At 38.5% G+C, this 12447-nt stretch overlaps 1 protein-coding gene across 1 annotated transcript; it reads right to left on the bottom strand.

Annotated features, from left to right (window-relative positions):
• Positions 1–311: 311 nt before the first annotated feature.
• LOC308691046 (myosin heavy chain, fast skeletal muscle-like) lies at positions 312–11921 on the bottom strand. The gene is made up of 41 exons (XM_081365900.1): positions 11891–11921; positions 11657–11693; positions 10474–10692; positions 10236–10379; positions 9994–10150; positions 9860–9887; positions 9586–9688; positions 9330–9422; positions 9144–9207; positions 8952–9050; positions 8768–8871; positions 8547–8685; positions 8204–8322; positions 7962–8111; positions 7702–7872; positions 7309–7609; positions 7135–7199; positions 6957–7044; positions 6737–6854; positions 6531–6654; positions 6289–6425; positions 5945–6200; positions 5612–5854; positions 5329–5505; positions 5095–5240; positions 4915–5005; positions 4443–4832; positions 4241–4367; positions 3920–4038; positions 3643–3839; positions 3376–3559; positions 3105–3270; positions 2517–2641; positions 2091–2399; positions 1767–1970; positions 1558–1683; positions 1294–1464; positions 1108–1212; positions 888–983; positions 647–778; positions 312–422 (listed from the first exon to the last, which is right to left on the bottom strand). Exons 3-41 carry the CDS (start codon positions 10678–10680, stop codon positions 408–410), a joined length of 5790 nt encoding a protein of 1929 aa, XP_081222026.1. The 5' UTR covers positions 10681–10692; positions 11657–11693; positions 11891–11921; the 3' UTR covers positions 312–407.
• Positions 11922–12447: the final 526 nt, after the last annotated feature.

Genomic DNA, 12447 nt, shown 5'->3' with positions numbered 1-12447 from the left:
TCATCTGTAGAGGATTAATTATGCTAACTGGAAGGCTAGTACACAGAATATTGCAATAGTCAATAACATCAGTCCAGGGTGGAAACTTTATAGCAGAAATGTTTGAGCAAATGCATTCAGTAAACATGAGAATTAAAATTTATGAAACATTTTGAACTTTTATGGAACCTTTAAAAGTTCAAATTTGGATTCAAGACACTCTTGATACTCAGCACTCTTGTGATGTGAATAATAAGGTTTAATGTAATCATACAGATCAGATATTAGTGTTGTAATAGTGTATCTTGTTGAAAAATCATAAAGGCTAATTATTTGCTGAAATAAACAGGTTTATTAAGAAAGGTACTTTTACAATAAACATTCATATTATATGACTTCAGCAAATGCTCCTTTCAACTGTTAAAGATTCATTCTTCTTTGGCCTGGGAAAGAAGGAAGAGTTAAATATTAGTCTTATTAACAAAAATGTTCTTCACTTTACATAATGAAGAGAATACAGATGTGCAAATGTCATATAGGATATGTAACATCAGCAAAATGCAATTATTATAGTTCCACTACTTCTTCTAAGAGGTAGTTCATGTATTTGGATAAACAAGTTGAATAAATAATGCCAAAAAAAAAAAAAACCTCTACTTAGTCTAACCTTTCCAGAATCACGGCTCTTGGCTCTGAGCTTGTTGACCTGAGACTCAGAAATGTCAGCACGCTCCTCAGCCTCCTCAAGCTCATGCTGCACCTTCCTCAACTTGGACAGGTGAACATTGCCTTGCTCCTCCTAAAGTTTTTTTTTTAATATATATATGGTTCATGTATCACGTTTCATCAAATTAGAATTCCAATATAAATAATTAAAGTGTCAAAATGTTCTATTAGATTTTACATACCGCCTCTTCAGCCTGCCTCTTGTAGACTTTGACCTTCAGCTGCAGTTTGTCAACCAAATCCTGGAGTCTGGTGATGTTCTTCTTGTCTTCTTCAGTCTTCAAAAAAATACATGTTTACAGAATTAAGCATTGATCCTTTACTAAAAATAGGCATTGTTAGTACATACACTATTATACAGACTCTTTTGTCCAAACAAACTTGTGAGGAATATGGTCATACCTGATAAGTGAGCTCTTTCACTCTCCTCTCATATTTGCGGACACCTTTAACAGCATCAACTCCACGTCTCTGCTCAGCTTCAACTTCAGCCTCAAGCTCACGGACCTAAAGAACATATTTTTATTCAAACCAATCATAATATAACATACTTCACCTTGCCCATATCATAACTATAAAGAGGCTTACTCTGGACTCCAACTTCTGGAGTTGTTTCTTTCCTCCTTTCATGGCCAGATTCTCAGCCTCATCCAGACGGTGCTGCAGGTCCTTCACTGTGACCTCCAGATTCTTCTTCATCCTCTCAAGGTGAGAACTGGTGTCCTGCTCCTTCTTCAGCTCTTCTGCCATCATTGCAGCCTTTTGCATTAATACAGAAAGTCATTAGATCCACATTTTTTACGTAAAATTTACGTAAGCGTCTTATGAAACATTTGGCAGCTATTCTCTCACATCAGTGATGGCCTTCTTGGCCTTCTCCTCTGCATTTCTGGCTTCCTGTACAGTGTCATCAACTTCACTCTGGACCTGAACAAGGTCAGCCTCAAGCTTCTTCTTGGTGTTCAGGAGACTTGTGTTCTACAAAATGGAAAGCAACAGTTTGAACATTTTTGAATGATGCTCTCAATTCCCTTAATTTCAAGGAAACAATATGCCCTTACCTGAGAGTGCAGCAGCCCAACACGCTCACTGATATCCACCAGCTCTTGTTCAGCCACTTTGCGGCCTCTCTCTGTCTGCTCCAGAGCAGCTCTCAGCTCCTCAATCTCAGACTGCATCAGAGTGTTTCTGCGCTCCACCATGGCCACTTGCTCCTTCATGTCTTCCTGTCCTCTCTGGGCATCATCAAGGTGCAGTTGGGCATCCTGAACATAACAATAGCTGCATAATGAGCTTTCAATTTGCTTTCTGGTGACCATAACCTGACAAAAGTTAGATTACACAAACATATTACTAAACTCCAAAGTCGAACAGAAGTCAAATACCTTGAGTTGTCCCTGAACATTCCTGAGCTGTTTCTGGGCCTCAGCAGCCTGGCGATTGGCGTGACTCAGCTGAATCTCCATCTCATTAAGGTCTCCCTCCATCTTCTTCTTGATTCTCAGGGCATCATTCCTGCTCCTGACTTCAGAGTCCAGAGTGCCCTGCATGGATTCAATGACTCTCTGGCTGTTCCTCTTGATCTGCTCCATCTCCTCATCCTTCTCTGCAAGCTTCCTGTCAATCTCTCCCTTGATCTGGTTTAGCTCAAGCTGGACTCGAAGAATCTTGGACTCCTCATGCTCCAGTGTACCCTATGAAAAATAAAACAACATTTAAATATAAGAATGAAAATACACACAGTGTATTGATGAATACCACACTGTATGGTGGTTCTAGCAAGAATTCCATATTGATCTCCAGATACTCACTTCAGCCTCTTCCAGGGCGGTCTGAATCTCTGACTTCTCAGTCTCCACTGTCTTCTTGGCCTTTTCCAGCTCATGGATGCTCTTACCAGTCTCACCTAACTGCTCTGTCAGATCTGAAATCTCCTCTATAGAGAGAAAAACATAATATGTATCATAATGCACATTCATTAATATGTGCTTACTTTTTAATGCTCACTGAGAATTAGAACATTTAAGGGATAGTTCACCCAAAAATGAAAATATTATCATCAATTAATTACTCACCATCATGTCATTACAAACCCGTAAGACTTTTGTTCATCTTTGGAACACGAAGATCTTTTTGATGAAATTTGAAAGCTTTCTGTTCCTCCATAGACAGCTACACAATTGATTCTTTGACGCTTCAAAAAGGTCATAAAACTAATCCATATGAATTGAGCTATCAGATTTCATTAAAAAGATCTTAATTTGTGTTCCGAATATCAACAAAAGTCTCACAAGTTTGGAACGACATGAGGGTCAGTAATTAGTAAAATAATTTTCAAAAAGAATTTGGGTGAAAAATCCCTTTAAGTTTTTTTTCTAATTGAATGGCTTCATTCTTACGCTGCAGATTCTTGTTCTCTCTCTTGAGGGTCTCCAGCTGATCCAGGCTCTCCTCATAGGAGTTCTTCATCTTGAACAGTTCAGTGCTGAGTGAACGAGCCTCTTTCTGGGCACCTTCCAGCTCGGCCTGACCTTCCTCATATTTCTGCTTCCATTCTGCCAGGACCTTTGGTGGAGATATGTTAGGATAGAGTTTGTTTAAAAAATGTTGAACAAAGCCAATTCCAGCAATACTTTACAAAGAGAATATAATATGACTAAAACTGTTTACCTTGTCGAAGTTCCTCTGCTTCTTGTCAAGGTTGGCAGCCAAACCATTGGCTCTCTCCACGTCGATCATGAGGTCCTCCACCTCACCCTGGAGTCTCTGTTTGGTCTTCTCCAGAGATGCACATTTGGAGTTCACGGCCTCAACTTGTTCTTCTGCCTCTTGCAGACGCTGAGCCAGCTTCTTCCTGTTAAGTAATACACATTATTTTGAATTCTAATCTATAAAATAGCTGTGAGAGTTAGGAGTATTATACAATAATATACATACTTGGACTCTTCCAGCTCCTCCGTGCGCTGGATGGCATCAGTTTCATATTTGGTTCTCCACTGAGCAACCTCACTGTTGGCCTTTGACATTCCCCGCTGCAGCTCAGCCTTTGCCTCCTGCTCTTCCTCAAACTGCTCACGGAGCAGGTCACAGTCATGACGGGCTGATTGCACAGCATGGGCCAGTGCGTTCTTAGCCTAAGGGACAAAGTTGCATAATATTATTGTATTATTGTCTCTACAGTAAAGTAATTCATGAATTGATTATGCTGTATTACCTTAACCTCCTCTTCAATAAGCCTCTTAAGCTCCTCAATTTGCTGAGTGAAAGCTTGTTTGCCTCTGGTGAGCTGAGAAACCAGAGCCTCCTTCTCCTCCAGCTGACGGCCAAACTCACCTGTATAGATTTAGATTCACTGTGTCAGATTGTGCTGTCTCTATCAGTTACTATCAAAACAAACTCCTTGAAAGCAGAATGTAAATAAGTGTGTTTTCTTCTGATAAGACTGTCAGAAATTCAGTGCTATATATAATCTTAATACACCACACTCAGTTACTGTTGGAATACTATTAATTTATTCATGATTTTCATTAGTTACCATTTTCAGTTTGAAGTCTTGCTCTTTGAGCACTGAGGTCATTTAACTGGCGAATGTTCTCATCATTCTTGGATTTTATTTCACTAAGTTGGTCCTCAAGTGTGCGGCACATCTTCTCAAGATTAGCCTGCAAATACAAAAGTCATTAGATAATTGAAAAAGTTCAACATGTTATGTATTCTTTAAACATACAATTTCCTACTTTTCCTTTGGAAACAGCTTCCATGTTGCTGGAAAGATCGTCAATCTCCATTTTGAATTCGCTCTTCTCTTTCTCAAGCTTCTGCTTGACACGCTGCAGGTTGTCGATTTGCTCTCCCAGCTCGGCCACACTGTCTGCCTGCTTCTTGCGGAGGGCACCAGCAGTAGCTTCATGCTGGAGAGTGGACTCTTCAAGATCACGGCGCAGCTTCTGGAATTCAGCTTCACGCTTCTTATTCATCTCGATCTGAGCAGCAGTGGCTCCTCCAGCCTCCTCCAGCCTCTCACTGATCTCCTCAAGTTCCCTGGAGAGATCAGCTCTCTGCTTCTCAACCTTGGCACGAGCAGCGCGCTCAGCCTCGATCTCTTCCTCCAGTTCCTCAATTCGGGCCTATGGTGGTAAGTAGTTAATTAGATTTTTGGTTATCTGTATTTAATGATAATGATGTAATGTTTGAAAAATCTCACAATACCTGAAGCTCCTTGATTTTCTTCTGGAGTTGAGCACCTAGAGATTGTTCATCTTCAATCTTGCTGAGCAGCTGACTTATTTCAAAGTCTTTCCTGTTCAACAATAAGTGGTTGTAAAAAAACAAAACAAACATACAACAATGAAATTGTCAATGTTTTCAAAGATTTCCTGCTTTAATTACTTTTTTATTTTCTCATCAGATTGCTGCTTGTCATTCTCCAGGTCCATGATGGATTCTTGGGATAATTTCAGGTCTCCTTCAAGCTTTCTCTTGGTTCTCTCCAGGTCCATGCGGAGCTTCTTCTCTTGTTCAAGGGAACCCTCAAGCTACAGGACAATGATATATAAAATATGTTCACAGCAGAAAACAGTTGATTTGATGAATTAATATAATTAATCTACATAATCAACTCACATCATCAACTTGCTGCTCAAGCTTTGTCTTGGATTTGGTCAGGGTGTTGACTTTGTCCTCCTCGGCCTGAAGATCATCCAGTGTCTGCTGATGTGCCTCTTGGAGGGCTTTCTTCTCCTTCGTAACCTTAGCAATGCTCTCATCCTGAGCTGCCATTTCCTCAGTCAAGTTCTTGACCTGCAGGATTTTTTATTCCAAATAAGCTTAAATATTACAATTCATATTCTATATCAATATATAAAACAGAGATTAAATCTAATCTTAAACCAACTCAATCTCTAACCTTATTCTCAGTGGCATGTTTCTCCTTCTCCACTTTAGCCAAGGTGAGCTCCAAGTCATCAATGTCTTTCTTCAGCTCAGAGCACTCGTCCTCCAGTTTCCTCTTCTTGGCTGTCAGTTCAGCATTGATTTCTTCCTCATCCTCCAGTCTCTCAGTTGTCTCTTTGAGTTTAGCTTCAAGCTGGATTTTGCTTTTAATCAGACCTTCACACCTCTCCTCAGCATCTGAGAGATTCTCAGAGTCCTGTTTGTAAAACAGATTGCTATTTCATTGGAAACAACCTCGCTAATTTTTAATGTAGCCAAAATTCAGTTAATTATAAAATATACTCACAGATGCTACTTGCAGCTGCAGATCATTTTTCTCTTGCAACAGTGCTACCATCTTCTCTTCAAGCTCCTTCTTTTTGGCTTCAGCCTTAACCAAAGCCTCTTTGCATTTTGCATAGTCCTCTTTCATGTTTGCCAGCTCCTTCTCAGTCTCTGCACTCTGAAGCAGAGGCTTAATCTTGTAATAAACCTTCATCCATGGCCAGTGTTTGACATTCATGAATGAACGGATGTTGTATTGGATGGTGTAAATCGACTCCCTGTGAATAATTCATCATTAAATGGCATAATCATCATTAAGTTTGCACAGTTATCATTGATGTCATCTTTACTCATGACAATAATCACCTCCTCTCCATCATTTTCACATACTCCCTCCTCATCAGGTAACCACGGCAGAGAGCCTGAGTCATTGTGACCAGAGCAGCCAGTTTCTCATCACGCATCTCCTCAAGAACACCCAAAAGACCAGCTTTGAAGAACACCTGAATTGATGAAAAACAGTAAATCAAAATATATTGATTTAAACTGTATAAGCTAAATGACCATGATCACTGAATCTTTGGAATTTGTAAAGCTAAATAGTGAACCTTTGTATGTCCAAATCTGTAGTCGTCATGATTAATGTCGATGGATCCCAGGAGTTTCTCACTGGCCTTCTTGTTATCCATAAACTGTCCATCTGGGATAACACTGGCATTCAGCACCTTGTATCTGTGGAAAATTTATCAAAATACTTCATATCTTTTAATTAGGAGCCTCCTAGGGAATGCTGTTTTCATGTGGTCCCATTTACCTCTGCTTAAAGTCACCATATTGGATTCTGCTGGGGAAGCCCTTTGTGCAGATTCTGATGCCCTCCAGAACACCGTTACACCTCAGCTGGTGGATAACCAGGAAGTTTTCCATGAGACCTAAAATGAACAGTTTACACTATGAACTTGGTAAATTAACTTCATATATATTGAGAACCAAAATATCTGTACTTTTTTTTTTTTTTTTTTTTTTTTTTTTACCTGGAGTCTTGGACTCATTAGGAATCAGGCAACGCACAAAGTGAGGGTGAGTGCTCCTCAAGTTGGTCATGAGTTTGCCCAAGTTCTCCTGTGGAGAATAGAAGAAAGTTGGCATGCTTTGTATTTATTTTTTTTCTAAAATGAAGCAATATTACTGTGATGTCATCTCTATACATACCCTGAACTGGGAGGACACAGTCTGCATGGAGCCACCCTTCTTCTTGCCTCCCTTTTTAGTAGTATCTATTGAGATAAAAATACAAAGGAAACTAGAAGTTGCAAAATAAATGCAAAAACAAGAAAGAAAGTTCAAAACTGAATCAAAGTTTTGTTAAATAGAGTTTTTCTTTACCCTCAACAACAGGTGGGTAGAGAGTAGCCAGCAGTTTGACAGAAGACTTCTGGTACAGCTGCAAAACAGAATCATTCAGTGGATCCTTGTTCTTGTCCAACCAGCCAGTGATATTGTAGTCCACAGTTCCAGCGTAGTGAACCAGGGAGAAGTGGGCTTCAGCCTTGCCTTTGGCAGGCTTTGGTTTCTCGAAAGCTTTGTTCTTGCCAAGATGCTGATCATATAGCTTGTTCTTGAAGGAAGTGTCTGAAGCCTTGGGGAACATGCACTCCTCTTCAAGGATGGAGAAGATACCCATGGGCTGTTTATAAAAGAATGTTGTTTATTATCAAAAATAGGAGATTTTGAGAATAGGATCAATGGAAATTAATAAATTCATAAACCATTGATAACCTTCTCAATGAGCTCAATGCAAGAAGCCAAGTCCATGCCGAAGTCAATGAACTCCCAAACAATGCCCTCCTTCTTGTACTCCTCTTGCTCCAGCACAAACATGGTGTGGTTGAAAAACTGCTGCAGTTTCTCATTGGTGAAGTTGATGCACAGCTGCTCCATGCTGTTGTACTGGAGGACAAAAAAAATGACAGAAACATTTGCTACCTTCTGAATATCATTCATTTTGACATAAAAAGAGATAAAAGAATCATTCTTACATCAAAGATCTCAAAGCCAGCAATATCCAGTACGCCAATGTAGAAATTTCTTTGTTGTTTTGTGTCCAACATCTGGTTGATACGAATGACCATCCACAAGAACATCCTCTCATAGATAGATTTGGCCAAGGCGCTAACAGAGTTGTACACCTGTAAGTAGAATAGAGTGGATATTTTATTCTGCTTCTGCAATAATTAGCCAGAATTTTAGGTTAAACACATATGTATTAATGTTACTATACCTGTGGTACGGTCTGGCCTTTGGTCACATACTCATTTCCGACCTTGACTCTAGGGTAGCACAAACCCTTCAGCATATCAGCAGAGTTCAAACCCAGAAGGTAGGCAATTTTGTCAGCCTCTGTTAAATACATTTTTAAATAAATTATCTTTGCCCTATAGAGTCTCTTATGTAAAATTATAATAAATCAGGCTCTAGGTACTTTCCCTTTCATTTTTAGATTTATTGATATGCATGCAACTTCTAGTTTATATTTACACTAAACATTTTATACACAATTTCTGTTGTCAGCAAAGTCGTTGCAATGGTTACTATTTCAAAGCCCAGGATAACACAAGTCTCACCCTCTGTGCCATCAGGCTCAGCCTGCTCCTCACGCTGCTTCTGCTTGAACTTCATGTTACCATGATGAAGCACCGCTCCAGTGAACTTGTAGATGCACATTTTCTCCTCACTTGTGAAACCAAGAATGTCAATAGCGTCCTGTAATTTACAGAGAATAATAAAATATATAATTTGCCATATTTAAATAGAATATGTCAATATTCAAATAGCAATGACTCACATCAGTAGCATCCAGCTCAACTTTATCATCAATGCTGGCCACTGTGACCTGACCCTGACTGCACATGGGGAAGTCATAGGGGTTGGTGGTGATGAGTGACATTTCTGTAAAATACACAGCATTTATGAAAGAGCATCTTACAACATTATTTGAAACATTGAATTAATGAAATATGTGCACCTACCAATAATCTCAGGCTTATGGTTGGTCATCATCTGGAAGAAGATGTGGTAGCCTCTCTCATCTGGAAGCTGGAATGACACTCTAGACTTCTCCAGCAGATCTGTTGAGAGAATGTAGTTGAGTCACAATCATCTGAAGAGTGACCGACAAAGACAACTGTTCAGGATGGATCAATTAAATCATGTCCACCTACATGTCTCAATGTCAGCACTAGCCAGTTTTCCAGTGGCGCCGAAATGAATTCTGATGAATTTACCCTGTTTAAATCATAATAGTATAATACATAGATAATTATTATAATCTCTTTATAGAAAACTATGTACAGTAAAATTGAACACAACTGACCATCTGTACTGTAAATAAACAGTGGTTAACTTACAAAACGAGAGGAGTTGTCATTTCTCACAGTCTTGGCATTACCATAAGCCTCAAGCAGAGGGTTGGCAGCAATGATCTGGTCCTCAAGAGAGCCCTGTGATGTTTGAAGGGTTTTCATTTATTTTCAATTGTTTTTCTATTTCATGACTAAACACAATTTATAGGCATTTCACAAATTCACATATCGTATTGTTTGTGAGATGTGTAAATCATCATCTTTTAAAATATTATATATGACATAGTTTTGTATCTCATACCTTTATTTTACTGGACTCTTTCTTGACACCTGACACTGCAACTGTGGCAAAGTACTGGATGACACGTTTCGTGTTCACAGTCTTTCCAGCACCAGATTCTCCACTGGTTTATAAGAGATTAGAAGACAGAAGTTTGAAAGACATGTAGACTTTTCAAAGTATATTCAATCTTTGTTCAATCTTAAATTCTATTTTGTAAATATCTCCATAAATTTTCCATCCATGTTATACTTTTAATTTTTGTTATGGTCTGAAATGAAATGAAAATACTTACGTAATCAGGACAGACTGGTTTTCTCTATCTGTTGATTGAAATTTGTAAAATATCCGGTAAATATTTATTATATTAACAGCAACATCTACTTCATCTTAATTAATTTTGTAGAATTTAATTCCATAATGTCTTACCACACTGCATGAACTGATATGCGTTGTCAGAGACAGAGAAGATGTGGGGTGGGGCCTCCATACGCTTTTTGCCTCTGTAGGCAGCCACCACTTCTGAATCATACACTGGGAGCCACTTGTAGGGGTTCACAGTTGCGCAGAAGAGTCCAGAGTAGGTCTGAAATGAGCAGAGACATGGTCAGATTCCAACAACACAGAAAAAAAAAGAACTTAAATGCTTTTTATGTCGTTTCAGAACTTACGTAGATCATCCATGCAGCATAACGCTCTTTGAGGTTATACAGCACAGAGGCTTCATTGAGATGGGTCATCATGGCCATGTCCTCAATCTTGTCATACTTGGGAGGATTCATTGGGTAGACATCTTCTTCCTTAGCAACTCTCTCCTATAAATTTGATAAATTAGATATTAGATATAAAAGAAAACAATATAATAAGTAATTTAATGAGCATCTACATGAAATGGAAATTCAAATTTACCTCCTTAGTGTCAAGCAAAACAACTGTGACTTTGCCACCGTCTTTGCTCTTGATTGTTCCCTTGAGGTACAACTCTTTGGCATCAGCCACATAGCAGGCAGTCTTGGCATCAAACGGTTTGGCCTGAGCCTCCATTCTCTCCCTCTCAGGCTTACGAAGGTAAATGGCAGCTTTGCCATAAATCTCCATCTCCGCGTCTGTACTCATGGTGGCGGCTTACTAAAGAGAGAAAATATCAACTTATCCATTACAAATTTCATAAATATTCAACAAAGGCAAGACACAAAATATAAAACACATGAATTGTGTTAGGAAAGAGGCATATTCCTAAGTGTAGGCTTACTCATGAATACAGACACATAAAACAATACTAGACAAACATTTAAATAGCAAGAAAGAAGCAGGTAAGGGGCCCATTAATGGCAAAAAATGTCGATTGAATATGTTTTTCTGGTGATGAAATTGAAATGCTGGTGTCAAGGGATGGCACATAAAGTACAATATGAATTGTGGAATATATGAAGTTTCAGGACAATACAGAGATTTTCACTGCCGACTATGAGTCTTACTTGTGGTCTCTCTCCCTGAGTGCATCCTCCTGCTACGAGTATGTATGAAACAGACAAATATTTCCTGACAAATATTAAGAAATTTCTGTCACAGATTTGGTTTAAATACATTAACTTTTTTAATGATTTATATTTATGCAGATCTCATGATGGATTATGATAGCAACACTGCATCCCAAGTTTGAATTTAATCAGACCATCAGTTCTGTAGTTTGAACCAATTTCATGTTTTACTCTATTATAGCATCATCAATTGGCCCTTTCCGCTTCTTTTTCTGTTTCCTCAGACTGAGTCTGCACATAAATGTGTCAAATGTCCTCTGCATTTGGGCCAAATTTGTATAACTTTCCCACAAGGGGTTCTATGGGCTCTCATAGACTCAAAAGTGGTAGAAGAAAAACAGAATACAATACAACACAATAAAAGCAAATACAATAGTTGGTGGTATATTTGGCACCAAAATAAAGGGTCAATGGGACCCCTTCCTTAAATTCATCTTACTAATACATTTTAAACATTTCTTTGTAAATAAATTACATAGGTTTTTAAAAACAGCATGCTTCACCAGTTTTCCTCTACCCTAATCCACACACTGAATCATAAACTCACTTACCTTTTGTTCTTGAGACCAGATGAAATGTTCACTTTAACTGTGGATAAAAAAAAAAAATATATATATATATATATATATATATATATATATATATATATATATATATATATATATATATATATATATATATTAATCATTACAGTGTATTAATATAAATAAAAAACACAATTTAAGTACAGACGCATAAGTGATGATGTTAAATTCCTTTCAGTCACAGTCAGCACAGGCTCTTACCACTTGATGGAACTTCTGAGGTCTCTTCTCTTCTCTGCATCTCTTCTGGTCTACCCTCTTGGCTTTTATAGAAGTTGATCATGCACACCAAGCAGAATCTATACATGGGCAACCTCATATATTTTGATATGAGCTTTCTTGACCCATTTTATAAGAAATGTATGGACAGACTGACGGACATCCTACCTGATGAAATCAGTTATAAGTCAAACCTTTATCCTAAACTTCCATTTCAAAGTTATTGTGTATTATAATTATATATATTTTTAGTCTATTAATATCTTACTTTGACATATGACACACACTGAAGCAAAGAAATCCTATTTTGGAAAGAGGGTAGACGTACATTCAGCCACCGCCACCACCCTCCCCACTCTTTGCATTCCTCTGTGACTTCTAATTTCATAGCTCTGGCATGAAACTCATCACACTCATTACATTTCCATGAAGTGTCCTTTCTTGGGACCCCATCTGCCTTACATTTCTGACACCTCAGCATTGCAATTGGTTTTGAGATTGGCACAGGTCTATGTCCAGTTCTCCTCTGTACAGGCACG

This window comes from Scardinius erythrophthalmus, assembly GCF_964197995.2.
Source record: "Scardinius erythrophthalmus genome assembly, chromosome: 5".
Lineage (NCBI taxonomy): Eukaryota > Metazoa > Chordata > Actinopteri > Cypriniformes > Leuciscidae > Scardinius > Scardinius erythrophthalmus.
Note: the sequence above shows the minus strand (reverse complement) of the source record. Positions and strands in the feature narration are given on the sequence as shown.